The sequence below is a fragment of the Lagenorhynchus albirostris genome, chromosome 7 (genome assembly GCF_949774975.1).
Source record: "Lagenorhynchus albirostris chromosome 7, mLagAlb1.1, whole genome shotgun sequence".
Classification (NCBI taxonomy): domain Eukaryota; kingdom Metazoa; phylum Chordata; class Mammalia; order Artiodactyla; family Delphinidae; genus Lagenorhynchus; species Lagenorhynchus albirostris.
Window position 1 is genome coordinate 83,347,698 of NC_083101.1, and position 26,769 is coordinate 83,374,466.

General features: G+C 44.8%; 1 protein-coding gene across 2 annotated transcripts in view; it reads left to right on the forward strand.

Annotated features, from left to right (window-relative positions):
- Positions 1-26,769, forward strand: part of NTRK2 (neurotrophic receptor tyrosine kinase 2) — a 376,063-nt gene that overhangs the window by 295,588 nt on the left and 53,706 nt on the right. For both annotated transcript variants that reach the window (XM_060155345.1, XM_060155346.1), the window contains 2 exons: positions 5,599-5,771; positions 12,202-12,436. In XM_060155345.1, the coding sequence (XP_060011328.1) occupies positions 5,599-5,771; positions 12,202-12,436 (408 nt within the window). The remainder of the gene's footprint in view (positions 1-5,598; positions 5,772-12,201; positions 12,437-26,769) is intronic.

The window sequence follows — 26,769 nt, forward strand, 5'->3', positions numbered from 1 at the left end:
AGCATTGGTTAGAAGCTTCCTCTACTTTTCTTTAGAGAAGACCCTGTAAGTTAGAAGAATCACATAGCCTCGTGACTGTGGCTTCCCCTAAGTACTTGAATAATCATTGCCTCTAAGGACCTCATAGGGAGGGTGTCTGCCTTAACTCTATTTCAGTTTAGCATTGTTTTCCAACATTCCCAAGAAGTAGGTTGACCCATTAACAGCTTACTAAGGTGACTTTTATAGAACAGGTCTGTCCAATAGAAGTATAACGTGGACCACAAAAGCAAGCCACATTTCTGTTTTAAAATTTCCTAGTCTACCTGTTAAAAAGTAAAGAGAAACAGATGAAACTCATTGTATTGATGTGTTTTATTTAATTCAACCTATCTAAAATACCATCACTTCAATATACTATTAATCTAAAAATATTAATGAGGTATTTCATGCACACCACGTTTTCAGAATCTGAAATCTGTATTTTACACACATCTCAATTTGGACCGTATTTCAGATGATCACTAACCACACATGGCTATTGGCTACCATATTGGACAGTGCAGGTCTAGAAGATATCAGAAGAGTAAACAGTCTCCATTAGCAACAGATCTTGACCCAGAAGAGCTTAGGCATGTGGACAAACATTCTAATGCATCTTGGTTGCCTCGTGGGAGGGTCTACTCATTTCTGTCTCTGCTTTAGCACAGTGGTGTGCATTGGGCATTGTGAGGTTTTGCCATAATAATCTCTTCTTTTTTTTCTCTTTCACCTTAACTCTGTGGCTATGCTCTCTAAAAAGTATAGGAGAAGAATATGACATCAGTATTTTAAAAAGGACACAATCTTCGTGTTACCTTGTGCCTCCAAAACCACCTATACTTTGAAATGCACAATCATTTGTCATGATTCACAACATCCAATCACACCAATGGTTTCAAATAAGTGATCTTGCCTCCCCTACCAGCTTCCCATTAGCCTTAATATTCTGCAGAAGCATTTCAGACGAATGTTCAGCTTCCTTTTGTTTTTATTTTCTTACTTCTATTTTACTTTCACTAGTTTCTCAGTTCTGTGCTTGACTTTATGTCATGCTAATCCACTCTTCCAACTCTGACTCAGTGTGTACTCCAGACAGCAACTCGCTACAGCTCAGGATAAGACCTCTCCCTTGAGAATGTCTTCAGACAGGATGGCATCTTTAAAGTGTCAGGAAATTCACCAGGAATAAGAAGAAATGAAGCTACAAAGCAGACACTAGGAATAAGAAAATAGCAATGCTCAGTGATGGGGCAAATATGCCTGTCAAAATGAAACTTCAGTGGAGGGAGTTGTCAGTGAGGGAAGCTGCCGCCTCATGTCCATTGCCAAGGGACACAATCAGCCATGGTGCTAAAACAGAGATGAATTCTATAAATAGGGTTGATAGCAGAATTTTTCCAGCTTCTGATTGCTGTCTGGCTATGGTTCCACCCTTAGAAAAATTCTGTCCTTCGAGTGCCAAATTCAGAAGATGATTTTGCCCAACTCGTTACCGCCATATTTTCTGAATCTCTTAAAATAGAATTGGATTATAATTTAGAAAAAGAACTTGACATGTAAAAATGGATGGGCACATAGGATGAGGCCAGGTTTGTGAAATGCATTTGTCCCATGAATAGTGAAATCTCCTCTCTTAAATTCAAAAATGTTACTGAAGCACAGTTTTTAGCATTGCACTAAGAGCGGAGTCTCTTCCCGTAGGATTTTGCTTTGAGGAAATGGAAATATGAAATGCTTGTTAAGTCTTTCAGTTTGGTGCCTCCCCAGTGAAAATCCTATCTTCTTTCCCACTCTACCCCACTGTCTGACATCCCCCCACCTCTTTCTCTAACACGCACACACACACACAGACACACACAAAATTTAGCATTCTTGAATCAACACTACATAGCTGAAACTTGAGAAGAAAATTTACATGCAGAATTTGTCCATGCTTTGTGAAAATGACCTGAAAGTTTCATTTGCCTTCTCCAACACACTGTTAAAGATGGACCAAGGCCATAGAAATAAGCTATCTCAGCGACTCAGAGAAGCCCCTGCATAAACAGACTGGATCTCTGAGAAAACTCTGCAGGCTTCAAGGGATTTCAGGAGGGAACCAGTGGCAGACTCAGGGGCACTTTCATGCCCTGGGCTGGCCCCCTGCCTTATCCATGCACCTTCTGGCCTTCTTGGATCCTAGCGTGAGCAAATTGAATGCAACTAGGTTGGAGTTTCAAATTCAAATCTCCCAAATCTCTGTCTGTACCAGGGAGCCTGGGAGGCATCTCAACTTAGTCTATCTCGTCCAATCCTCCCAGGGACCCTGTGAAATAGATGATATTGTTACCATCACCCTACAGAAGAGAAAACCAGGGTTCAGAGAGGTCCAGAGCAGAGCCAAAGTCTGTGTTCTCCTTTCAGTCAAAGGCAGATCCTCACACTATGGTACCCAAAGGGGAGGAGTTCTAGCTTCTCATCAAAAGGTCCAGGTTTAAACCCTGGCTCATTGCACCAATAAATCTTGAATACCTGCCATGTGCCTGGTGCCGTGCCCAATGCCGGCAGTGTAGAGGTGGAAGGCACAGTCCCTGGGTCAAGAAGCTCACCATATACACCAGAGATAAGCAAATAAACATGCAGTGAGAATGTACTGTGGCTGGCAATAGGATAGAGGTGGGTACGAGGTGTACCTAGAAGGGTCATCCAACCTAGCCTGGGAGGCCAGGCCGTGGGGATGTGACAATGATGAGGGGGTCAGCGAATGTTTCTCAAAAAGGTGATGGCCAAGCCCAGTCTTGGAGGACTGCTAGGTGTTAGCCAGGTGTATTAGTTCTTATGGCTGCTGTAACAAACTACTACAAACTCAGTGGCCTAAACAACGCAAATTGTTTCTCTCACAGTTCTGGAGGCAGAAGTCTGAAATCAGTTTACTTAGTTAAAGTCAAGATGTCCTGGCTCCTTCTGGAGGGCCTTAGGGTAGAATTTGTTTTCTTGCCTTTTCCAGCCTTTAGAGATGCCCACATTCCTTGGCTCATGGCCTCTTCTTCCTTCTTCAAAGCCAGCAGCACAGCATCTTCTCTCCTCTCTGACCTCTGCTTCTATCCTAATAGCTTCTCTCTCTTCCCCCTCCTGCCGGTCTCTCAGAAGGACCCTTGTTTATGATGACACTGGGGCCCACTCGAATAATCCAGGCTCATTTCCCCATATCAAGATCCTTAATCATATCTGCAAAGCCCGTTTTGCTCCCTGGTGGCGCAGTGGTTAAGAATCTGCCTGCCAACGCAGGGGATGCGGGTTCGAGCCCTGGTCTGGGAAGATCCCACATGCCAAGGAACAATTAAGCCCGTGTGCCACAACTACTGATCCTGCGCTCTAGAGCCTGTGAGCCACAACTACTGAAGCCTGTGTGCCTAGAACCCGTGCTCCACAACAAGAGAAGCCACCGCAGTGAGAAGCCCGCGCACTGCAACGAAGAGTAGCCCCCGCTCTCCACAACTGGAGAAAGCCCGCACGCAGCAACAAAGACCCAACGCAGCCAAAAAATAAATAAATAAATTTATTAAAAAGTCCCTTTTGGGGCTTCCCTGGGCGCAGTGGTTGAGAGTCCGCCTGCCGATGCAGGGGACACGGGTTCGTGCCCCGGTCCGGGAAGATCCCACATGCCGCGGAGCGGCTAGGCCCGTGAGCCATGGCTGCTGAGGCTACGCATCCGGAGCCTGTGCTCCACAACGGGAGAGGCCACACAGTGAGAGACCCGCGTACCGCAAAAAAAAAAAAAAAAAGTCCCTTTTGCCATGTAAGGTAACATATTCACAAGTTATAGGGATTAGGATGTGGATACCTTTAGGGCAGGGCATTATTCAACCTCCAACACCAGTGACCCTGACCAAGTCAGCATCCCAGGCAGAGGGATGAACACGGGCAGGGGCAGGGGGGCATGGCCTGTGTCATTTGGGCAGCTGCAGACATTTCATAAGGTGGAAGCATAAGTTTCAAGACAGGCATGTCAAGAGATCAAGCTGTACAGAGACGCAGCGGAGCCGGTTCATTCAGGCATTGTGTTTGGAGCTTGAATTATCATTGTGATGTATCACCCTATTTGCTCATGAATGTCTGAGGCCCCTGTTTGGGTCATTGTCTTCTTGATGCCACCGCAGCTCTGGTCAGTGACTGACACAGGACAGGAGCTCCGCATGTGTGCGTGGCACCAACAAATGCCAGCTGTGTCCTGCTGTGACACCGTGGTGGCTGAGCAGAGAACTAGAGGCACCAGAGGCCAGCTGGCATGCTCCTGGGCATTGTCTTTGTGGCAGCATGACTGGCCTTCTTGAGCTCACTGGCAAGGGTGTTTCCTGAGCCAGCAGTGTGTGTGGTCACACGTTGGGGAAGGCTTTTTGGAGACCTCACTTAATAAAGACTGGCAAAGTGATCATTGTTGAAGCTGGAAGATGGGTACATGAGGGGTCATTATGATCTTCTCTCTACTGAATATTTCCATAATATAAAGCTTTACAAAGGTTATATGAGCAGGGGCGAGGTGTGCAGAGCAGCCTAGAAAGTACAACCAGCCCCCAAATGGGAGAGATGTCCGAGGTAGTAATTGGGACCAGGGTTAAAAAGGATGAAGGTGATAAAAAGTTAATGTCTGCACCTTGCACCCATCAGAATGGCCGTCATCAGGAAGTCTACAAATAATAAATGCTGGAGAGGATGTGGAGAAAAGGGAACCCTTCACATTGTTGGTGGGAATGTAAACTGGTACAGCCGTTATGGAGAACAGTATGGAGGTTCCTTAAAAAGCGAAAAATAGATTTACCATTTGATCCTGCAATCCCACTCCTAGGCATATATCTGGAAAAGAAGAAAACTCTAATTCTAAAAGACATGCACTCCAGTGTTCACAGCAGCACTATTTACAATAACCAAGACATGGAAGCAACCTAAATGTCCATTGACAGATGAATGGGTAAAGAAGATGTGGTACGTATGTACAATGGAATATTACTCAGCCCTTTAAAAGGACGAAATAATGCCATTCGCAGCAATATGGATGGACCTAGAGATTATCATACTAAGTGAAGTCAGACAAATATTTGTGGAATCTAAAAAATGATACAAATGAACTTATTTACAAAACAGAAATAGACTCACAGACATAGAAAACAAACTTATGGTTACCAAACGGGAAAGGAGTGGGGGGGATGAATAAATTGGGAACTTGGGTTTAACAGATAACAGATACACACTACTATAGATAAAATAGATAAACAAGGACCTACTGTATAGCACAGGGAACTATATTCAATATCTTGTAAAAAGTTCATGTCTGTCACTTAATGAAAGAACATCTATGTAAATCCTTCATAAACTAAACCTTTGCGTACCCAGAAGGAACTTTTCCTCAGTTATTCATACAAACCTTATTTCCTCAGGAATTAGGCTAGTTTTTCAATCTTTTGGGTGATACATGAGAGGAATGTCCTTCCCATCCAGGAACCTCAAAGCCCCCTAAAGGAATCCCTCTCAACGCAGCTTCCCTCTCACGCCCTCAGTCTAAGCTGTGTCGGTTTTCTCCCCTCTGCCCCTGGTCCCCAGACGCTGAAGGATGCCAGCGACAACGCACGCAAGGACTTCCACCGCGAGGCTGAGCTGCTGACCAACCTCCAGCACGAACACATCGTCAAGTTCTATGGCGTCTGCGTGGAGGGTGACCCGCTCATCATGGTCTTTGAGTACATGAAGCACGGGGACCTCAACAAGTTCCTCAGGTACGGGGGGCACCGGGGGCCACGTGGGAGGTGGGCTCCAGACAGCCTGGGGGTGAGGAGAGGGGGCTTCCTGGGAAGGACCAAGGGGCCCTTGGACCTTTCTCTGGAACAGCCTGTCCTGGTGACAACATCAATGCCTACTACAGAGAAAGAACCTGAGGCCACTGCATGGCTCCTTTTCCTGAATCAACAAACTCTACATAATGTGATACTAATGATTCCACTCCATTTCACCTGTGTTTATTGAGCGTTGCTTCATTAAATGGTACGTGACCTGTGCGTTTGAGATGGGCCCTAGGCTCTGTAAGAGTTTGCCAGGTGGATAAGGGAAGAATGTTATTCGGGCGAAGGGAACAGCAAGAGTTCAGGCACCCAGGTGTCACAGGGAAAGGTCTGGTCTGGTGAAGAGTGGAGAGTCTGGAGATGCCAAACAACACAATAAACCAGGGCAAGGGGAGGTGGAAAACAGGGTAGGAGAGGGTCACGGCTGGAACGGCGAGCATTTGGACTTTACTCTGAGGACAGAATGAAGAACCAGGAAGTCAGTCGGTCAGAGGATAGAGCGCAAAGAACAGCATCGAAAGAGCAAAACGTCTAGGAGGAAGGAGGTAAAACGACACTGGACAGGACCATTGAAGACCGAGGACTGGGGCCCTTACTGAGTCCCGGAGGTCAGAAAAAGATGGTCAGCTTCTACACGAGGGGTTTTGTGACCAGCGGGGAAAACTGGAAGGCAGCAAAGTGAGGAAAGGGAAAATGTCGAGGATAAAAGGGAGTCGTTGGGTTGTTAAATAGCGTTGTAACTTGGATTTCTAGCATGGGCCTAATTGGGTTTTGGTTCAGCAGTGGGTTCTCAGGAAGTCCCTTCCTTGCGGTGATGGGTGCGGGGGCCCGCGAGGGGCCGCGGGATAGAGCAAGTGAGAGACGGTTTCGAGTGTACATAACCGGGGGTGGGGTGCGCGGGTGGGCGGCGCTGCTTTGAAACAGTGAGGACAACGGTGCAAAGTAAAAGGGATCGCAGGGCAGCGTCTCTCGAGGAGATAGTAATGATCCGGGCAGCACGTTGAGCTGGAGTTGAATCTCAGCTCTAGCATTTATTAGCTGAATGACCTTGGGCAAGTCTCTCAGCTGTTGTGATGATAATATTGCGCCAGCAGGGTAGGCAGGAGGGCTGAATTAGAATAAATAGAAAGCTCGTAGCATAGGAGCAAGTAGGAAGTTTTCAACAAGCAGAAGCTTGAATTCTGCTAGTAATGATTTCTGCTCAGACACCAGCTGAGAGAAATCGAAAGGAGAGCTGAGTTTGATGAGAGAGACAGAGGAAGCTGGTGGTCACCCTGCTGGAGCCCATAGTGAGTGTTCTCATCCTGTATCTACCAGGGGAGAGAAGAAATGTGCTGATCCAGACCCTCCTTGGTGAAGGAGAACAAGCGATGCTTTCATTTGCATTAAGCAGAGGCACGATGGAAGCCGCACATTTATGATCTCGAACAATGGAAAGAGTAAGAGGTCCCAGTAGTGAGGGCTGGGAGATCCGGGTTCTCCCTCCTATTCAGCATCAGATGCTTGGGTCCCTTGGGTGGGTTCCCAGCCACACCACCTCAGCCGCCAGAACTCTCAGGTGGGTCTGAGTTAGATACTCTTAAAGTCACATCTGGCTCTCGCACACTGTTTTCTTTAAAATATAACTAATCTTTGAAAGCTTAGTATAATTTAGGAGAAATAAGAAAGATGTTCCTCACTGGCCTCAGTTTCCTCACCTGTAAAATGGGTGTGATAGCACCCATTTCAAGGCCTAGTGTCAGGACTCTTGTGATGGCAGGTAATCAATAGATGTTGTCCCCACAACCCTTCTTCTCTGACACATTTTCCTCTTTATTTTGGCTGAGGCATCCATAATCCCGGGGAAGTGACGCCTTTTGCGTTACAGCAGCACCTAGACTGCTCTGTCCTCCTCTAGTTTCTACGGGCACTGAAGAGAGCTTTCCACAGAAATCGGCACCAGTAGCTTCATGCAGCCCCTGGAAGGTTCAGGAACTGTACAGTTTAAGGAATAAGTCAATTGCTGAGACAACAGTGGAAGGGTAAGAGAGTACTGCTGTGTTTAGAAATGTCATCCCGTGATTTGTACAGTCTGGATCATTTTGACCATCCCTAGCCTCGTGAATACATGTGCACGGGTGATAGGGGAGAGGATGATGGGAGCTTTTGCACATTATCTTGACAAATCTAATGTGAAAGGAAGAAAAGAAGCTGAATTTGGTTGAGGTCTGCTGCTTATAGAGCTAATTTCCTTTGTTCCCATGTTTTAGGATATGTCCCTAACTTAAAATGGTACTTTCCCAAAACTGTAGCATAATAAATTCAAATGTACTCACCTGGATGCAATTAAATGCCTCTGTGAGCTCAGACTCGTGTGTGTGTGTGTGTGTGTGTGTGTGTGTGTGTGTGTGTGTGTGTGTGTGTGTGTGTGTGTTGATTCTTTCAGTTCCATCCCTTGCTCTCCTTCCTGCCTTCCAGAAGGAGCAGGCACCTAACTCTCCCTTAGCAGCTTGCACAGGGCATGGAGCTGCTGAAAACCTCCTGTGCTCCATTTCAGAATCTGCTGAACTCTGGGAACAAGAGCTTTTCCATGCCAAGAATCAGGTTCTCAGGTCCAAGGATGTGCTGTGAACTAGTCTGTCCTCTCCTTCTGGAAGGGAACCCAGTCCTTACACTGCCATGAATGTGTCCCCAAGTGTCATTGGAACTGCCCTACAAAGACAGCTGTCTACAATTACCCTCCCACCCTTTTTATTCATCCAAAAGCCATACATTGAGGACCAACATGACCAGGCCCTATGCTAGGTTGGCTGGGAGATGAGCAGTCAAACATTGTCCTTGCTTTCAAGGAGATGACAATTTTTCCCCTTAGAATTCTCCTGAATCCCCTTCCAATGAGGGGAAGATAGACACAGCTTTTTTTTTTTCAAGCAATAACAGCTGTTTATCAGGAATTCCCTGGTGGTCCAGTAGTTAGGTAGGACTCAGTGCTTTCACTGCCGGGGCCAGGTTTGATCCCTGGTCAGGGAACTAAGGTCCCGCAAGCTGCGTGGCAAGGCCAAAAAGAAAAGCTATTTATTTGTTGAGCCTTTCTAAGCATTGTAAATGTTTTAAATGTATCAACATAGTAAGCTATTATTACCATCATTTCCATATTACAGTTGAAGAAAGTGAGTCAAGCAGCTAGTGAGTGACAGAGTTGAGATTCAAACCCATAGCCAGGGCTGCAAAACCCATAGTCTTAACCATGTCAGTACTTCCTCTTGAAGTGGCCATTAAAAAACCAGAAGGAAAGCAGTGTCCTGTAGAATTCTGGAGCCAGAGGAGTGTGGCTAAGGGCTGCCGTCCCCCTCATTGGGAGGCAACAGGCCGAACAAGGCAGGGTGGGCAGCCTCCCTCGTCAGAATCCCGCTGAAGCTACTACCTGCTCCCCGAGCCAGGGCGCCGGCGGTGCTTTCTCCTCTTAAGGTGTGTTCTCCTGGAAGAGGTGAAATGCGTTTTTATTTCCAAGAGCTGAGGGGTAACCTGTGGAGTGAAGCAAAGTGAAGCAAAGCAACATTGTTTATACTCCTCTTAAGAACTTGTTTAGAAGACTTGCCTGCCCTGGTTTTATAGCAGGACTTTCTGCCCAAGCAAAGCATTCAAAGGCTTCTTCTATTAAAATGAGCCTTGTTCAAATACCCAGAACCAAGCAGGAGCAACAGCTGGTTAAAAATGCAGGAGCCTGCCCCAACTCCAGGAGGTGGAGTGCAGAGGGCCCTGGAGGGCGCCAGCTCTCCGGTGCCGCAGAATGGAAAGCTGGCAGATGGGGGCTTTGCACAGAGGTGGCCTTTTGTGCTTGGCCTCTAACGTTTCCTCTTTCCTGGAGTCTTTGCAATAGACAGATTCTTAGAGGAGTCTGGATTTCTGGAGCTGAAATAAGGCTGTGAAAAATCAACAATTTATTTCACTCTTTGAACTAAATCTATGAAGATTTCATCCTGGCCTATATTCTCTGGATGTTTCAGGATTTCCCATAATTCATGTGCGTCCCTAGATCCTTTTCCTGGTGTCTCCTATGATGAGTGAAAACACTGTCACTTTCCCCTGCCCCTTCAGTGCTAGGAAGGGTTGGGCTTCAGTGACCTTTAGTGAGGTGGGCGGGGCTGACCCTGAGAGCCCCATCACAGGCCAACCACAAAAAGAAATGCACGGATGATGACTTGTGTTTTCGTATCACCGTCCATTTCTTTTTTTAAAGAAAACTTTGTTTGCAAAGCCTTTCTCTCCAGCTTTCCAATGAAAGTCTACAAAGCACCATACAAGCAGGGTCTCACGTATCCCCTGTCAGTGTCATATTATTAGGAAGGTGTAGTCAGTATCTCCACTTTACAGAATGAGGAAACAGGCCCAGAGACGTTCTGTAGCCTGCCTCAGCTCACAGCTAGCATGTTAGAAGGAGATCACGTCCAGTTCTGATACCCCAGAGCCTTGGCCGCTGCACTGTGAGACTTCTTACTCCAGAGGGAGATTCTGAACTGGAGAGAACCTGAAGCTTTTCCCGTATTCTCCTCCGTGTGACCACTGGCAGTCGGGGCTGTAGTTTGAATGGAGGTGAAATAAATGTGTCAGGACTTGCCTTGTACAAAAACAGGAATGGCTAAATCCAGATATTCAGAGATGAAAGGAACCTAAATGATCACCCAACATAATACCCCTATGGATTTTTGCCTAATGGGGAAATTGCAGACTGGACAAGTTAAAAGTCTTCCCCAGATCATGGGGCTGGACACCGCGAGGACTGGGAAACTCCTCACCTCCTTGTCCAGTACTTGTTCTCTGAAAATGCAAGAATGACTGATCTGGTGACAGCGTGTTTTGGGAACCACTGTGGCTGGAGCCATGACGGGAGGGTCTATGGGGCTGGTGGGTCGGAGGCGGGGCAAAACGAGCTGGATGTTCTTGAGTAATTCTGGCTGTCTTATTTTCAAATACTCATATAGCTCTGGATGCCCATAGGTGGGGTCACCCACTTTAAATTCTAACATTTAGAATCCTCTATGTTTGTTTTAAGTGCTTCCAACTGTCCTGAAGGAGATCTCCTCCCTTGTTTCCCTTTGGGAGACAGAAGCCCTTTGACTCCCACCCTGGCACGTCCAGCAGCAAAGGACACATTTACTCCTTGCCCTGCAGCACCCCTCAGGCCCTCAGGGGCAGTGGCTCCAGTCAGCTCAGCAGGGTTCCGGGGTGGGGAATGCGGAAAGGGGGGTGGGAGCGGTTCATGATAGCATCCTAAGACTGGGACCCTCCCCTCCCTGAAGCACATGCCAGTGTTAAGATGCCTTAAGTCGGGCTTCCCTGGTGGCGCAGTGGATGGGAGTCTGCCTGCTGATGCAGGGGACACGGGTTCGTGCCCCGGTCCGGGAAGATCCCACATGCCGCGGAGCGGCTGGGCCCGTGAGCCATGGCCGCTGAGCCTGCGCGTCCGGAGCCTGTGCTTCACAACGGGAGAGGCCACAGCAGTGACAGGCCCGCGTACCACAAAAAAAAAAAAAAAAAAAAAAGGTGCCTTAAGTTGTCGTATAGCTGGGAAAAGGCTGGGTGTGTAAGACAGAGGATAAAGAAGATATAAGACACCGTACTTCCCAGCTCCCCCCGCCCCCCACCATAGTGTGGGGAATAAGACTTGCCCCAGTAAAAGAATAAATGTGTTGTGATTCAAAAGGCTCTCCTGTGTGGTGCCCAGGACATGTGTTGAGCTGGAGGTCAGGGGTAGGGGTGGGCCGAAGGAGATGGTATTTTTCACTGGGAATGAATGTCCGGGATGAGGATGCCCTGGGATTCTGCTGAGTTGGGCTTTGGGATAACATGGGCAGCTTGAAGCCATGTTGGGCCACAGGGCAGGTGGAATAGGGGAGAGCAGAGCTGCACTCTGGAGGGAGTGAGGGCCCTCTGCTGCAGCATGTGGCTGGGAGGACAGAGTTGGGGCTCCTGCTAGGGTGCAGTGACCCCTCACTCCAAGAGAGCCAAACTCTTCCCCCAGTGTTTTATTTTGATTTGAGTTTTTTTGTTTGCTTGTTTTTTGTTTCGTCCACCCACTGCTTTTCAGCGTCTTGGGATCTAGCCAGTGCCTGATCCCCGCATAGTTCCAGAACCCTAAAATGTGAACCTGTCTGTGTGTCGAGGGGGGCACTATTCAGGCCCACATGGCCCTGGAAATGCTAGACTTTCTGGGAAATAAAGCCTAGGTGCTCTAGAGGCTTTAGAGATAAAACTGTGGGTGAAGCATCCTTCCCTCCTCTTTTGCTAAGTCAGGCAGCATCTTTCCATACCAGCAGCTGATGTGGGGCAAAGGGCCCCTCAAGGCAAAGAGCTGAGGCTCCAGCAAGGCCCTCTGTGTTCTCCCCAGGGCGCACGGACCTGATGCCGTGCTGATGGCCGAGGGCAACCCGCCGACGGAGCTGACGCAGTCGCAGATGCTGCACATCGCCCAGCAGATCGCCGCGGGCATGGTCTACCTGGCGTCCCAGCACTTCGTGCACCGAGACCTGGCCACCCGGAACTGCCTGGTGGGCGAGAACCTCTTGGTGAAGATCGGGGACTTCGGCATGTCCCGGGACGTGTACAGCACTGACTACTACAGGGTGAGTGGCTGTACCGAAAAAGAGACCCCAGGGCCATCCTTCCCTGGGGCTCCCTCGTTGTATTAGTTTGCTAGGGCTGCCACAACAAAATACCACAAAGTGGCTTACACAACAGAAATTGATTTTCTCACCGTTCTAGAGGCTAGAAGTCCAAGATCAAGGTGACGGCAGCATTGGTTTCTTCTAAGGCTTCTCTTCTTGGCTTACAGATGGTGCCTTCTCACTATGTACACCCTCACATGGCCTTTTCTCTGTGCACGGGCATCCCTGGGGTCTCTCTGTGTGTCTAAATTTCCTCTTCTTATAAGGACACCAGTCAGACTGGATTAGAGCCCACCCTAACGGCCTCATTTTAGCTTAATCACCTCCTTAAAGGCCCTATCTCCAAATATAGCTGTGTTCTGGGATTCTAGGGGCTAAGCCTTCTACATATAAATTGGGGGGAGACACAGCTCAACCCACAACACCGTCCTGCTCTTTCCATGGCTCTCCAGAGCTGTCTGTGAGATCTCCAAGAGGAAAGTTCTCAACATGAGAGTTCTGCCAGGGGAACCCTTGGAAAACTTCCAGGAGGCCATGAGGTTAAAGGATTTTGAGGTTTGGATTTGATTCTGTGAAACTATGCCAGGAGCCTTTGTTTGATCTAAGGTGAACTGGTTCACATAAATGAAAGTACACTAAGACCCTGGAAGTTCCCACTCAGAACCATCTTGGCTGGTGGCCATCTTGGTAAGAGGTTCTGTCCTACCGAGTCTGCCTGGGGTTCCCCCATTTGAAACACTAACAGCTAGAGTTATAGACAATAATTCAAATCCACTGATTACCTGGAGTTGGCATCCTTGGCGTGTTAGATTTAACTGACATCTCAGAACTTGGGTATGAAAGAAAAGGGTTATTTCTGGAAACCGGGAAGTCATGATATTGAAAATTTGGGTTGTGTTCTAACACCTCAAACCACCAATTTTGTTTTCTTATTGTTTTGCTTGATTTTTAAAGGGAGAGGGATGTAGGAAGAAAAAGAAATAAATGTTCTAGAAATATATTACCTAAGAGGGTACAACTTAGAACTCCACTAACTTTCATACTAGGTTAGGGCTGGTGAAGAAAATGCCTGTGCTCGCCTTTGCTCTGCCCTTGATGATTTATGCTTGAGGAGGAGCCTTCTCAGTTTGTCTCCTGTGCTCCTCCCTGCAGCCTCCCTCACCTCCAGTGCCTCTGCCCTTTAGCCGAGCTGACTCTCCTACAATTAGTCTAAGACAATGAATCCATTGCCTTGCTGCGTATTCTTCTAGAGATTGATACGTGGGGTTTCTTCCTTTGTCACCTTGATGAGCACTGTCCACGTTTTATACAGCAAGAAAGGATGGAGACCAAATCGTAAAGGATTTTCTTGGGTGTGTTTGCAGGAAACATGGGCAGTCTTAACTTCAGGTGTTCAAAACAGAGTTGCAGAGCACCTGTCCTGAGTCTAGCAATGACTGACTAGTTTATTCCAGATAGCTAAAACATGGCGGCAGGTTACCTGCCAATGGATGCATCTTCTCCGTTAGCTCTGCTCCCTTGGCAGGAAGGGGGGATAGGGGCGTTTCCCGGTCTCAGGAGACAAAGGAACACGTGAGTTCTTCCTTAAGTGCTGATCTTGATGAGCATCCAAGGAAGAAACATGTGGCCCAAGCAATAGCTCTCCCTTTCGCAGTAAGTTAATAAAGGTTTCAGAGTGCCTGGCACAAAATAAGTGCTCGATAAATATTTTCAACCTTATCATTATCCAAATCGATAAAGTTATGCTTCATTCGCAAAACCGGGACTGAACTAAATAGAACTCAGTGTCCTTTTCTACAATCTCTAGAAAAATAATTCAGAGGAAGAAGACTGAAAAGCTCAATGATATGAAGATAAATTACCCAATCAGAAAATAGGCAAAGGATTTAAGTTTCTTTTGGTGTCCCCAAAGAAAATGTACAAATGGCCAATAAGTACATAAAATGATGCTCAACATCATTAGTCATTAGGGAAATGTAAATCAAAACCACAGTGAGGTACCATTTCACAGCCACTTGGCAAAACAGACAATAAGAAGTGTTAATGGGGATGTGGAGAAATTGGAACCCTCACAAAGTGCTGGCGGGAATGTAAAATGGTGCAGCTGTTTTGGAAATAGTTTGGCAGTTCTTCAAAATGTTCAACACAGAGTCACCATATAACCCAGCAATTCTACCCCTAGGTATATACCCAAGAAAATTGAAATCATATGTTCACCCACACACACACACACATACATACACACATGCACACAAACTTGTACACAAACGAAATAGCGGCATTATTCATTATAGCTCCAAAGTGGAAACAATTTCAGTGTCCATTAACTGGTGAACAGATAAAATGTGGTCATCCATACGATGGGCTATTATTCATTAATTAAAAGGAATGAGGTACTTATTCATGCTACAACGTGGATGAACCTTGAAAACACTATGGTGAGTGCAGAAAGCCAAGCGCAAAAGGTCACATACGACATGCTTCCATTTATATGGAATGTCCAGAAGAGGCAAATCCATACAGACAGAAAATAGATTAGTGGTTGCCAGGAGCTGAGGGGCAATGGGGAACGAGGAGTGACTGGATATGGAGTTTCTTTTTGGGGCAATGAAAATGTTCTAGAATTCTATAGTGTGATGACTGTTTAGTATATGTGTAAATATACTTAAAACCATTGAGTGTATACTTTAAAAGGGTAAAGATTATGGTATATGAATTGTATCTCAATAAAAAAGCCTAAAAAATACTAACAAAACAGTGACCATCGTTATAGACATGAGAAGTTAGCCTTGGTCATTTAAGTGACATTTTCCTGAAGTATTTCCTTCTGAACTGATTGGAGGAAACAATGATTCCCAGTTCCTTTATTTATTAAATGGTCTTCACGGACCTATCCCAGTCATTAAGAAATGTTCTTCAGATGCCGCATTGATTTAATCCCCCCACCATGGTCATTACTCAATGGCAGCTGCAGGGTTTGTATGTTTGCTTGGTTGTTTGTTGTTCCCATTGAGAAGGAGGAGAAAAAAACGGCCTTTTGTTGGCCTCTATGATAGGTGGGCCTGGGTGGGAGCCGGTAGGAAAGTGGATGATGGGTGTGAGAACCTGACTATTTGATGGTAGCTTAGGACAACTAAGAAATTATGCATTCTATTTTGCCTTGTCTAAAATTTCAAAATGGTGGTACACTTTTTGGTTCCATGAAAGTATTTATTGTCATAGAACTCATTTGTAGAATATTATTGCTTATTTAAATATCAAAAGTCTGTCAGTAGAGTCCATTCTCTTGAGTTTGTCAAATCGACAAGTAGAAGCTGGTGCTCTGTTTCTGCAGGTGACTTGAGTACATCATGCAATGGCTATTTCCCAGGACACTCTTGCTTTCACATGTTACCCACCTGTTGGATCATCCATAAGCTTAGCATTGAGCCTGTCCCCATCATAGTGTCTCTTCATCTTCTCTGCCACGTCAGCTGGGGAATGTGTTCTCCTTACAGCTCTGGTTTCTCATTTGTGGGCACGTTTTCTTCATTGCTTTGTTTCTAGCTTCTCCCAAAGCCTGCACACTCCAAGGTGGGGAGCTGCTGTGGCCAATGTGGGCCGTCATCACCAGTGTTAAGTATCCTTCCTGCCACGGTAACGAAGGAGGATTTTTGAGTTCACCAAGGCTATCTTATATGGAAGGATGGCGATTGGGCCTAGAGTCAACTGGATTATTAAGGAGCAACATGTCCCTCATCTTTAAGCAAGAACCAGTCCCAATGGCAGCCTGAGCCTCTGTTCATGGTGGCTTGTGAGCAGCCTTGCAGGGTGGCCCCAGCTCTGTGCGATCCGTGGCAGGAGGGGCGGGCAGCAGCTGCTTCTCCATCATGGGGGAGCTGGCAGCACCAGGAAACGGCTGCCTCGAGGCTTCCACCCTGTTGCAGCTGAGCTAATTATATCTTCCCAAAGAAGGAAGAAATGGGAACACTACATTTGCATTGAAACCAGCCTGATATGGCAGGTCCAAAATTACTCTAGCATTTATGTTCTCTGAATTATTTTAATTAGCAGCTCTGCAGTACCAGTCTTTCATTTCATTTTTATTCCTTCCCTCCACTGGCAAAGCCTGGCATTTAGGAAGCATCTGAACCAGATTCCTGTCAGAGACCTAGGATCTCACTCTACTAGGTCATTACTATGCCAGCGTATCCACTGAATTTTTTTTAATGTGCACTTTGGTATTTTCCACAATTTGGCTTCAACATGCATTTAAAATGAATGTGACTGTTGGCAAGTAGAGAGCCCCAAACGTCTGAAATCCTCGTTTTTAAGTCTTATACCCGTTTGGGCTTTAGTTTTATGGTGGCAAGAGGTAAGAAATCCTATCCTTTAATCCATCTTTCACTTAAGAAGAAAAGAGAAGGACGCAGAATCGGCAAATTGATTAATGGTGGAGATTAAAAGAAGCAAATAAATATAGCTTGGCTAAGCAAGGCCATGGTCAGAATCCTAAAGTATTAAAATGATATAAACAACAAGTCTAGAAATCATCTTCAAGTGCTTAATACAGTTTATGAACAACAGAGAGAAAAGACGATGGTTTTTCTTAAAATAAGCTGATATAACAAGTAGGAAAAGAACTGTTTTGAACTTCAGTACGTTGTCCCTTAATCTGCCCACCCTGAAGGAAGAGGGGTAATAAACTGGAAAATAAAGTCCTGAACCATAGAGGAGAGAAGAAGGCTTAGGTAATTTAAGAACTGGACAAGCACATAGGAAATAATCAAGGATGAACTTTCATACCTTGGTCTTCGAAAAATTGTATTTATTTTAAAAGAAATATTTGTATGTAATGTGAACATTTCTAGATAGGTAGGTAGGCGGACAGATGGATGGATGGATGGTTAGATAGATAGATAGATAGATAGATAGATAGATAGATAGATAGATCTCAGCTCATTCCACAGATGTTTTTAGTGTGTTGTGTAAAATGCCCAGGTCATTCCCGCTATGAGGACCAGCATGGCATCTACCAATTCCAGTTCCACCTCCTCCCTGACGTTCTCCACACAGAGTAATGGCTCACAAATCTGTGATCCCTCAATACTTCATATAAATAAGCATTACAGCATAGAGCACGTTGCATCATGGAAACCTGTTCATGTGCATGTCTTCTCATTGATATGAGAGCAGGGAGAGGACAAGTCTAATATATCTTTGTATCTGTGCAAACTGTAAGAGTGCAGGGCACACACTATGTATGCTGAACAGGACACACATAAGGAAAAGCCTTGATGAGCATATCTTTTTAGCCCTGTTGATGAATACAGAAGATACTCAGATTTGCAGATACCCTGTCTGTGAGTCTAGGAGTGCTGTTTTCAGGAAGTAAAGCCAGAGATATAGGGACATCCTTATCTCAGACAATTTATTTTCAGTAGAAAGCTCAGAGCTTAAACTTATTTACATTAATACTATAATAGAAAAACTTCTGATATACTTTGCCTAGAACCCATAAAGCGAGGCATGGCATTCATTTTAAGAGGCAACACAATCCCTTCCTGAAAGAAGAATGCCTCTATGTCATTAACTCTCTTTTGCAGATACCATTTCCTTATTTTCCTCCTTAATAGATACTCACACAATGACTCTTAACTTTCACATGAACAATTATAGACCTTTCTGGTTGGGTTCTTTTGATCAAAGTGGCCCCAGAAATGTAAGAGTTTGTTTATTCTTTGAAATCATCTTCAATTTATGCCTTGTACAACCGTTAGAGAGAGCACAGTTCAGAGGAACCTGTCTGTTGGAGAGAAATCAGAACACTGAGTTCAGACTAATTCTATATAAAAGCTGATTGGCATAAATTGTTTCAAGATTCTAAATTGGCTTAATTTGTATTCAAGCCGCCCTGTGAACCTTTCACATATGCTTTGGAGTTGCAACAGGGTGGGTGAGTATTCATTCATTCATTCATTCATTCAACACACATTAATGAAGCAGCTGCTATGTGTTAGATACTGTACTAAATAATAAAGGAGGATGTTTTAGACATGTGATAATGTGATGAATGCTGTAATAGAAATATGTACTGGGAACCCTAAAGAGAAAGCCACCAGCCTACACTGGGAAACCAGAGTAGGGTTCACAGGACATGACATTTGAGCTGGTATTTAAGATATGAACCCAAAATTGTTCTAGAGGCAAGAAGGCTGTGAGCCAGGAGGGGAGGGGCGGAATTCTTGGCATAGGAGGTAGCATAGGACAAGAGATGGCAACGTAAACATTGCGAAGCGTGGCCAGGGAATGGGACTCCTTTGCATGCCTCTGAGGCTAAAAAAGTAGGCTATTTAGGCTATTATCAGATTTCACGGGGGCCTGTTTGCCATGCCAAAGACTTTGGACTTGGTCCTTTTGTCAGTGGGAAGCCACTGAGAATTTTTATGCCAGAAAGTGACATGTCAGATTGCATTCTGGAAGCTTATGAAAATAGATCCGCCCAACAGATCCCCACATCTCCACTGCTGTATATATTTGCTTGGCCTAGAGCAGCCTCTCTCAAACTGGAACCATGAGCTGTCAGAGGCTGTTCACCAGTAAAAGAGATCCATGGTCACTAAGGTAAGAATAATTTCCTTTCTACAGAATGCCTCAGAGCCTTTAATCTATTACTGGGACTTGTGGCCTTTTAAGAAGGGCTATGGAAAGCGGCCAAAGCCTGCACAAAAGAGCTGGCCTGGAGATCCTTTGTCCAGGGGCCTGGTTTCATCCATTTCCTAACTAGTAAAGTCTGTTAGTGGGAGATGGCATAAATCCTCTTGTTTTTTCAGTCTTCTGAGTCTCTTCTTGAAATCAAAAGTCCATCCGCTTTGTACATGGAAGTACTACATACAGAAATTAAGTGTGCTTTCAGGTATGCTGGAAAGGAAGGTAGGCCATAGCCTATTGACTTGGTTGGGCCAGAAGGATTCTTATTCCTCAGAGTACTGAGAGGTATCCTCAGCAGGTACTTTCTCCCATTTTTACCCATTTTTGAAGCAGTCAGGCCTCAGCTATCTCATGTCTGTGACATTCCATATCTTTGCATCACTGAGACCGGAGCTCCTTAAAAAAGGAAGCTGGCAACAAAGAGTTAGCTGGAGTATAGAGGAAAGAGCATCAGACTGGGGTCCTAAGGGCAAAGGTTTGAATCTCCAATTTCTCTCTTCTAACTTTATGATTCTATCCATTAGGAATGAATTTAACACTTAGCTACTAGCAATGCCCTAAGCAGATAGGGAGTTGCTTTTGTTTGCATGACAAGAAGTTCACAGGTAGGCAGTTTCTGATTGGTTCAGAAGCTTTTCAATGTCAGAGCAATTTTTTGGCACTTGGCATTTTCTTGGTCTTTTCCTCATGGCTGAAAGATGGGTGCAGCAACTCCAAACATGTCAAACATGCAATTGGAGGAGGAAGGGGGCAAGATGGCTGCAGAGAAAAGATAGTTTCTACCTGCATGCCTTCCTTTCATCAGGAAGTAAATCTTTCCCAGAACATCTCCTCTGCAAAGACTCCTTCTTATATTTCACTGGCCACACGTGGGTCAAGACTAAGGACTGAATACACTTGCAGAGATCAGTGGCTTTCTGAAGACCTAGACAAACTATGGTTCTACTATAGGTAAAAAGGAACTGAAAGTGAATGGGTGAATGGGTTTGGGAAGAGCAAAGAAAACCATGCCATACTCACCTGATGCGCCCTCATGGTCTCTCTTTCTTTATTCTCAATGAGCTCCTGCCTTTAAAGCTTGTTGAGGACAATAAATAGAAGTGGCACATAATCAGTGCTAAAAATACAAAAGTGCTGGCGTTTTTCAGTAGGAGATTTTTACTCCTCTGTATGTAATGCTTCTTTTTTCTCAAGCCGCTTTTAAGATTTTCTCTTGGGTTCATTGGCTTTCTTGGATTTGTGGGCTTATAGTTTTCATCAATTTGAAATTTTCTGACCATTATTTGTTCAAATATTTCTTCTGTTCTCCCTACGTACCGGCTAGGGACTCCAATTTCACTTTTATTAAACTACTTAAAATTGTCTCATTGCCCACTGAGCTCTTTTCATATTTTCAGATTCTCTTCTCTTTGTGTTTCATTTTGGATAGTTTCTATTACTCTGTCTTCAACTTCCATAACTTTTTTTCTTCTGCCGTGTCTAATTTTCCATTATTCCCATCCAATATATTTTTCATCTCACATATTCAAGTTTTCATTCCTACAAGTTCAATATGGGCCTTTTCTTATACTTTCTAGTCTTCTAGTTAACTTCTTAAACATGTGGAATGCAGTTATATTAAATGTTTTCAGTATATTTGTCTGTAGTTCCATCATGTGTGTCAGTCCTGGATCAATTTCCATGGATTGATTTTTCTCATCATGGATCTTATTTTCCTGCTGCTTTTTATGCCTGGTAACTTTAGATTGGATGCCAGACATTGTGAATTTTATGTTGTTGGATGCTAGATATTTTGCCTTCCTAAAAATATTTTTGGGCTTTGTTCTGGAATGTGGTTATATTGCCTCAAAGCTGTTTGATCCCTTTGTGTGTTGCTGTTAAGATTTATTAGGCAGTATCAGACCAGTGCCTACTTTAGAGCTAATAATTCCCCACTACTGAGGCAAGATCTACTAGGTACTCTATCTAATTCCCCATGAATCATGAGGTTTTCACTCTGCTTCATCGGGAACTGGCAGTATTACTGGTCCTGTGTGAGCACTGGGCACTGATCCTTTTGGACAGTCTTCCCCAGCCATTGATAGTGTCCTCACGTGTGTGCAGTGATCAACACTCAGCTGAGTACGTGAGGGGCGCACTTTATAAATCTTCAGAGTTTTCTCTGTGTGCAGCTCTCTCTTCTTTGGTATTCTGTCTTTTCCATTCTAGTCACCTTGATCTTTCCGGGCTCTCTGCTCCATCTCCTTAATCCAGGGAGCATGCTGGGCTCCACTCGGAGCCCTCTGTCTCTTTCAATGAATTAAGCTTGGTAATCATAGAACTCACTATGTTTGTTTCTCATCTCTCAAGAATCGTTATCCCTCATTGCCTGTTAACTACTGTCTTGAAAATAATTGTTTCATACACATATATTTAAGCCGGTTTTTGGTTGTTTCAGATAAGAAGGTATATTTTTTCCCTGGTACTCCACCTTGCCTAAAGGTAGAAGACAGTCGCCATTTCTCATGATTAATATGTCATTACAAAGAATCTATCAGTGAACCACTTACAAACTGCAGTAAAGAAAACAAGTTCTCCCACATCTTTAGAACATCTACTTCCTGTGAAGGATTTTTTTCTTTTTAATTAAATAACTTACATTTACATAATACTTCTACAGTCAAAGTTTTCCTGCCTACACAAGATTATTACTTTAGTAAGACAGTAGATTGTCTCCATCTTCAGTGAGTATTGAGCAAAAGGAAATTATCTAAGCTTCCCTATTACCTCTGAGAGATTCCCCAGGCTCAAAGTGTGAACTGGTTCAAGAAGGCTTTGGAAAAAGATGTGTGGGAAGAATATTAATAATGCTCCACACTTTTTACATTTTCCCACAGTCATTGTCCTGTGGTCAGAGACAGAGCACCTTGGATGGATAAATGACTGAATTAGTCCAAGATGGTACTGCATATATAATTTTTAGCCATACTTCTTCAATATGTAGATTCTGAATGAGACATGTTCTGTTCCCTAAAGAAAACCACAAATCTCTTGTGGAGAAGAAACATAGTGAATCACTCTGATGCTAGGCAGTATGATACAAGTTGTGAAGCGTAGAGATAAATTGACTTTTATTGGCATGTGGGATGAAATCTGGAAAATTCTCTGGAAGAATTAAGATTTGACCTGGGTCTTAAAGGAAGAATAGCAGATGAAGGTGTTATTGAACTTAAAGACTATTGCAGATGACTGAAGTTATAATCAAGACTAGGTGACCTGATTACAAGTGCTTCTTGGGCAAAATGTGCATCTTCTAATCTTGACCTCCACAATGCCTCACACAGTGCTGAGCATTTTCTAGGTTCTTAGTGATAATGATAATTGCCTAAAAGGAAGGTCTGAGAAAGATTATATACCATTCCCCCGGGAGTCTTTAAAAGTAAAGATGTTATCCATCATAGTGGGTCTTCAGGATGGAAATAGCTCCAAGTGCAAGTATGATTTGACTCCATCTCTCAACTCTCCATAAAACTTTCTTAGAATTCTGTCCTCAAGCAGTTAGTTCACATTCCTGTTTGGTCTATTTGTCCAGATTTGAAAAAAATTATAAAACTACAAAAGATTGTTACAACAACCTCACCTAATGCTGTGTACATGCAAAGACATTAAAAACTTCAGGATTGGACATCCCTGGTGGCGCTGTGGTTAAGAATCTGCCTGCCAATGCAGGGGACATGGGTTAGATCCCTGGCCCAGGAAGATCCATATGCCGTGGAGCAACTAAGCCCGCAAGCCACAATTACTGAGCCCATGTGCCGCAACTACTGAAGCCCGCCTGCCTAGAGCCCGTGCTCCACAACAAGAGAAACCACCCCAATGAGAAGCCCGTGCACTGCAACAAAGAATAGCCCCCGCTCACCGCAACTAGAGAAAGCCCACACCCAGCAACAAAGACCCAATACAGCCAAAAAATAAATAAAATTTAAAACAAACAAAAAAACTTCAGGATTGATTCCTCTGCAGAGTTGCAGCAGCTTCTCTTGGTGGTCATTCCATTTGTGGTCATGAGAACTTAGTACAGGCATAAAACCTGAAAAATTCTACTGACCAGATAAAAACGAATTCCAAATTGGACTCCACTAAGAGCATTTTCAAACATAAAGTTGCTTTATGATATCCAACTGTGAGACAACTTCTCAAATTCTCTTCATGCTAATGGAAGCATAGCAGGGTTACCTTGCCTGGTACTATCGTGCTCCCCACTCTATAGGCTCCCAAGCTTGACCATACCTCTGAATAGCTCAAAGTGCTTTCTTCAAAATATTGATTACTAGGCCTCACCTTAGATATACTGATCCAGCATCACTGAAGATGGGAATTGGGAATTTATATTTTTAACAAGCTTCTTAGGTGAGTCTGATGGACAGCCAGGTACAAGAATAGCATGGGTCCTGCTCAGCAGCATTTATAGAAAATAGCTAACATGGTCTCATCTATGCTAAGATTCATATAGTAACTTTATAAAAGATCTTAATTATCAAGCTTCAAAAATAGAATAGGTGCTGTTAAAAATTCTCTCAAACTTGACCCATTGTTTTCCTGATGGAGATAGTGCTATAGTAATTAATGGATTTTTTAGGACTTCCAGTGGGAAAAACTCTTTGGATTTTAATCACTATCGTACAGTCATATCCTACTCTCCTTATCTTCAGAGCCTAGATTCATTGAACCATGACATTTCTGAATTGGTAAATGAAATATTATTTGATACTCTCCCCTCTCATCCTAGGAGGTAAACTTAACTCATTGTCTGGGTAAGTATTGTCAAAGACAACAGGAGGATAGAGAGAGAGACAGAATAAGTAGCAGGTTCAAACTGCTGTGACAGGTGCCTGGACAAGCCAACATCAGATCAGCGATGGCTCCCTCCAGGAAGGAACCCGGGCTCCCTGGCTGGCGCCGCAGACTAGGCAGACCCCCGCTGGCCTTCTCCGTCACTGCACGGTTGTATAGCCGTGTGGGCGATGGTTCGGGCCCTGTGCAGGAAAAGCAAGAAAAGACTTGTGAGGAGTCAAACAGCTTGTCAAGGTATCCTTGTGGGTGTCTGTATTGAAGTGTCACAGTATGAAGGCTTTTTATTAGCAGCTATTTTAGAATTCTCACACTGAAATGGAACAGTTTCTTCCCTACATGGCATTTCCAGGCTGGCTTCCTCCCTCACAGCCCTATGACAGCATCAGCCATCTCCTAAGGGGGTGGAACATGACGCTGGGCTCCTTTGACGGCAGAGCCCGGCGATGTGGCCCACACCCTCAGCCCTGGAGATAATTTGGTTCATTCACATGTTGCTGATGACAGGGATACGGCCGTGGAGGGTGAGGAAGATTTGAGCCTCATTCCTCAGAATTTGTTTGAACACAGAAACCTTTTGCGAGTGTATAGAGGGATTGATGCCCCAATTTTCAGGGCACAGAGGGAAAATTTACTCCAAGGTGAAGCTGCACAGGGAGTTAAATCCAATATCAGCATGTGTGTGTGTGTGTGTGTGTGTGTGTGTGTGTGTGTGTGTGTGTAGCTACCTCAGGTGTCTGCATGCTTCCCAGTGCTTTTAAGGCAAGTAGTGAATTTCTTCTGGAAAACTCATTAGGCTTCATTGTAGGAAACAATTGTGACCTTAAAAGACTCGTGTTAATGTGTTAGAGGGTTGATGTTGGGTCTTGTAAGGAAGACTAACATTTACTGGCCTTCTTTAATATCTCAGCGTGACATGTAACCTTCTCAACCATCTTTAGCATACTGATGAAGAGAGTAATATTCAGAGAGGTGAAGCCAGTTTCCTGAGATGCCTAGCTCACCCAGGTGGCAGAGCTGACATTTGAACCCCTGTTCTGGAAGGAGAAAACCGTGTTCTTCCCACTCTGAACCTCCCTGGTGCCTTCAGCACAACCACAGCTGCCTGGTGAATTCTCAGAGTTCTGCCCTTAGTGGTCATAACAGGTCCATCTAGGACACTGGCTCACTGGGTAGGACCGTGTCCTAAAGCTTTATTGGCTGCAGGAGAAAAAGGGATACTTTAAATTTCAGAACAACAATGTCGTGGCCCAAGCGCGGTTTGGAAGAAGAATTTCCAAACACAAAGTATTTTAGAAAAGAGTGAGTTTATTGAGAACAAAGAGCAGAGTTAGTGAGGGGCGCTGCAAATACAGTGGGCCGACTTCCTGATAGACCAGGGAGAGCCGACCTGCTTTGTGGGCTAGTAGCCAACTTTTATAGCCTCAAGACAAAGAAAATTCCTGCTGGCAGGCTGACATTAGGTGATTGGTCAGGATGCTACAAGGTTACTACATGGTGATTATTTTACCTAATAGGGAGTCAGGGGGCTGTCTGGTTTAGATTAGGAGAGCCCCTGACAATAGTTGCTATGGGGGCTCAGTTAATTCCGGAGTTTTGGTCCTGTGTCCTTGACGTAGGGCTCCACACACAACCTTAAAGGGCTTCAGATATAGCCAGTCTGACTTCTCAAGGAGGGAATCTGGATTCTTTCCAGATGCCAAATCTGGTTACTACACCAAGGAACATGGAACCAGCAGACCTGGCTCCATTCTCACCTGCAGTATGTATGCAGCGTGCAGCTTTGAGCAACTCACTTCACTTCTCTGACCTTACTTTCCATCTTAGTGAAATGGTGAAGAAGTCTGTTCTGCCTGCTACTTAGCGCTGTCATGAAGCCACCATGGAAGGTGTAGAGAATATGTATGTAAGTTATTCTTGATGTTATCAGTGAACAGGGACAACGTGGAATCCTGTGGTATATGTTGGGTTCCGCCTCCCTTGTTTGGAGGAGTGCTCTCTTAGATAAACATCCCTGAAACTGGGATGGGTTCCTAAGAATGTGGGCATAGTCTCACATCTTTATGGAATAGTCTCAGGGTGCTGCCTTTGGGGCACATACACTGGCCATCACTCTTTCCTTCAATTCTTGCCTCCTGGATTTATGACATACATCCCACAAGTGTTTTAAAGCCACTCTTTATACACTCTTGGGCACCCCCCCCCCAGGCTAGAGTGATGTGTATGAGGTCTTTGATAATGTCATAGGGCTTCCCTGATCCTTTCTGGCTGTTGATTTTTACTCTGTATTTCTTCTACTATATCCATAAAGACAACTTTAGCTGCTACCACAGGAAGCACGTTTTAATATTCTGTGTGATATACTTCCTTTGTCTCTTTGTGGTTGGTTCAGAACTATCACTTGCTTACCTTTGGCAGCCATGATGAGTCATAACTATTTGCTTGAGCATGAAACACGTGTCATAAAAGGGAAATCATCATGGCCTAAACTACACACACTGCAGTGCAAACTTGACTTAGACAACGTAGGACGGCCTCTGCCCTTTAGCAATCTGATGAAGCCTAGGGACTCCTTCCCCAAATAAGGCTTTAAATGCATAAAATAAAGTACACGGGGGCTTCCCTGGTGGTGCAGTGGTTGAGAGTCCGCCTGCCGATGCAGGGGACGCGGGTTCGTGCCCCGGTCCGGGAAGATCCCACATGCCGCGGAGCGGCTGGGCCCGTGAGCCATGGCCGCTGAGCCTGCGCGTCCGGAGCCTGTGCTCCGCAAC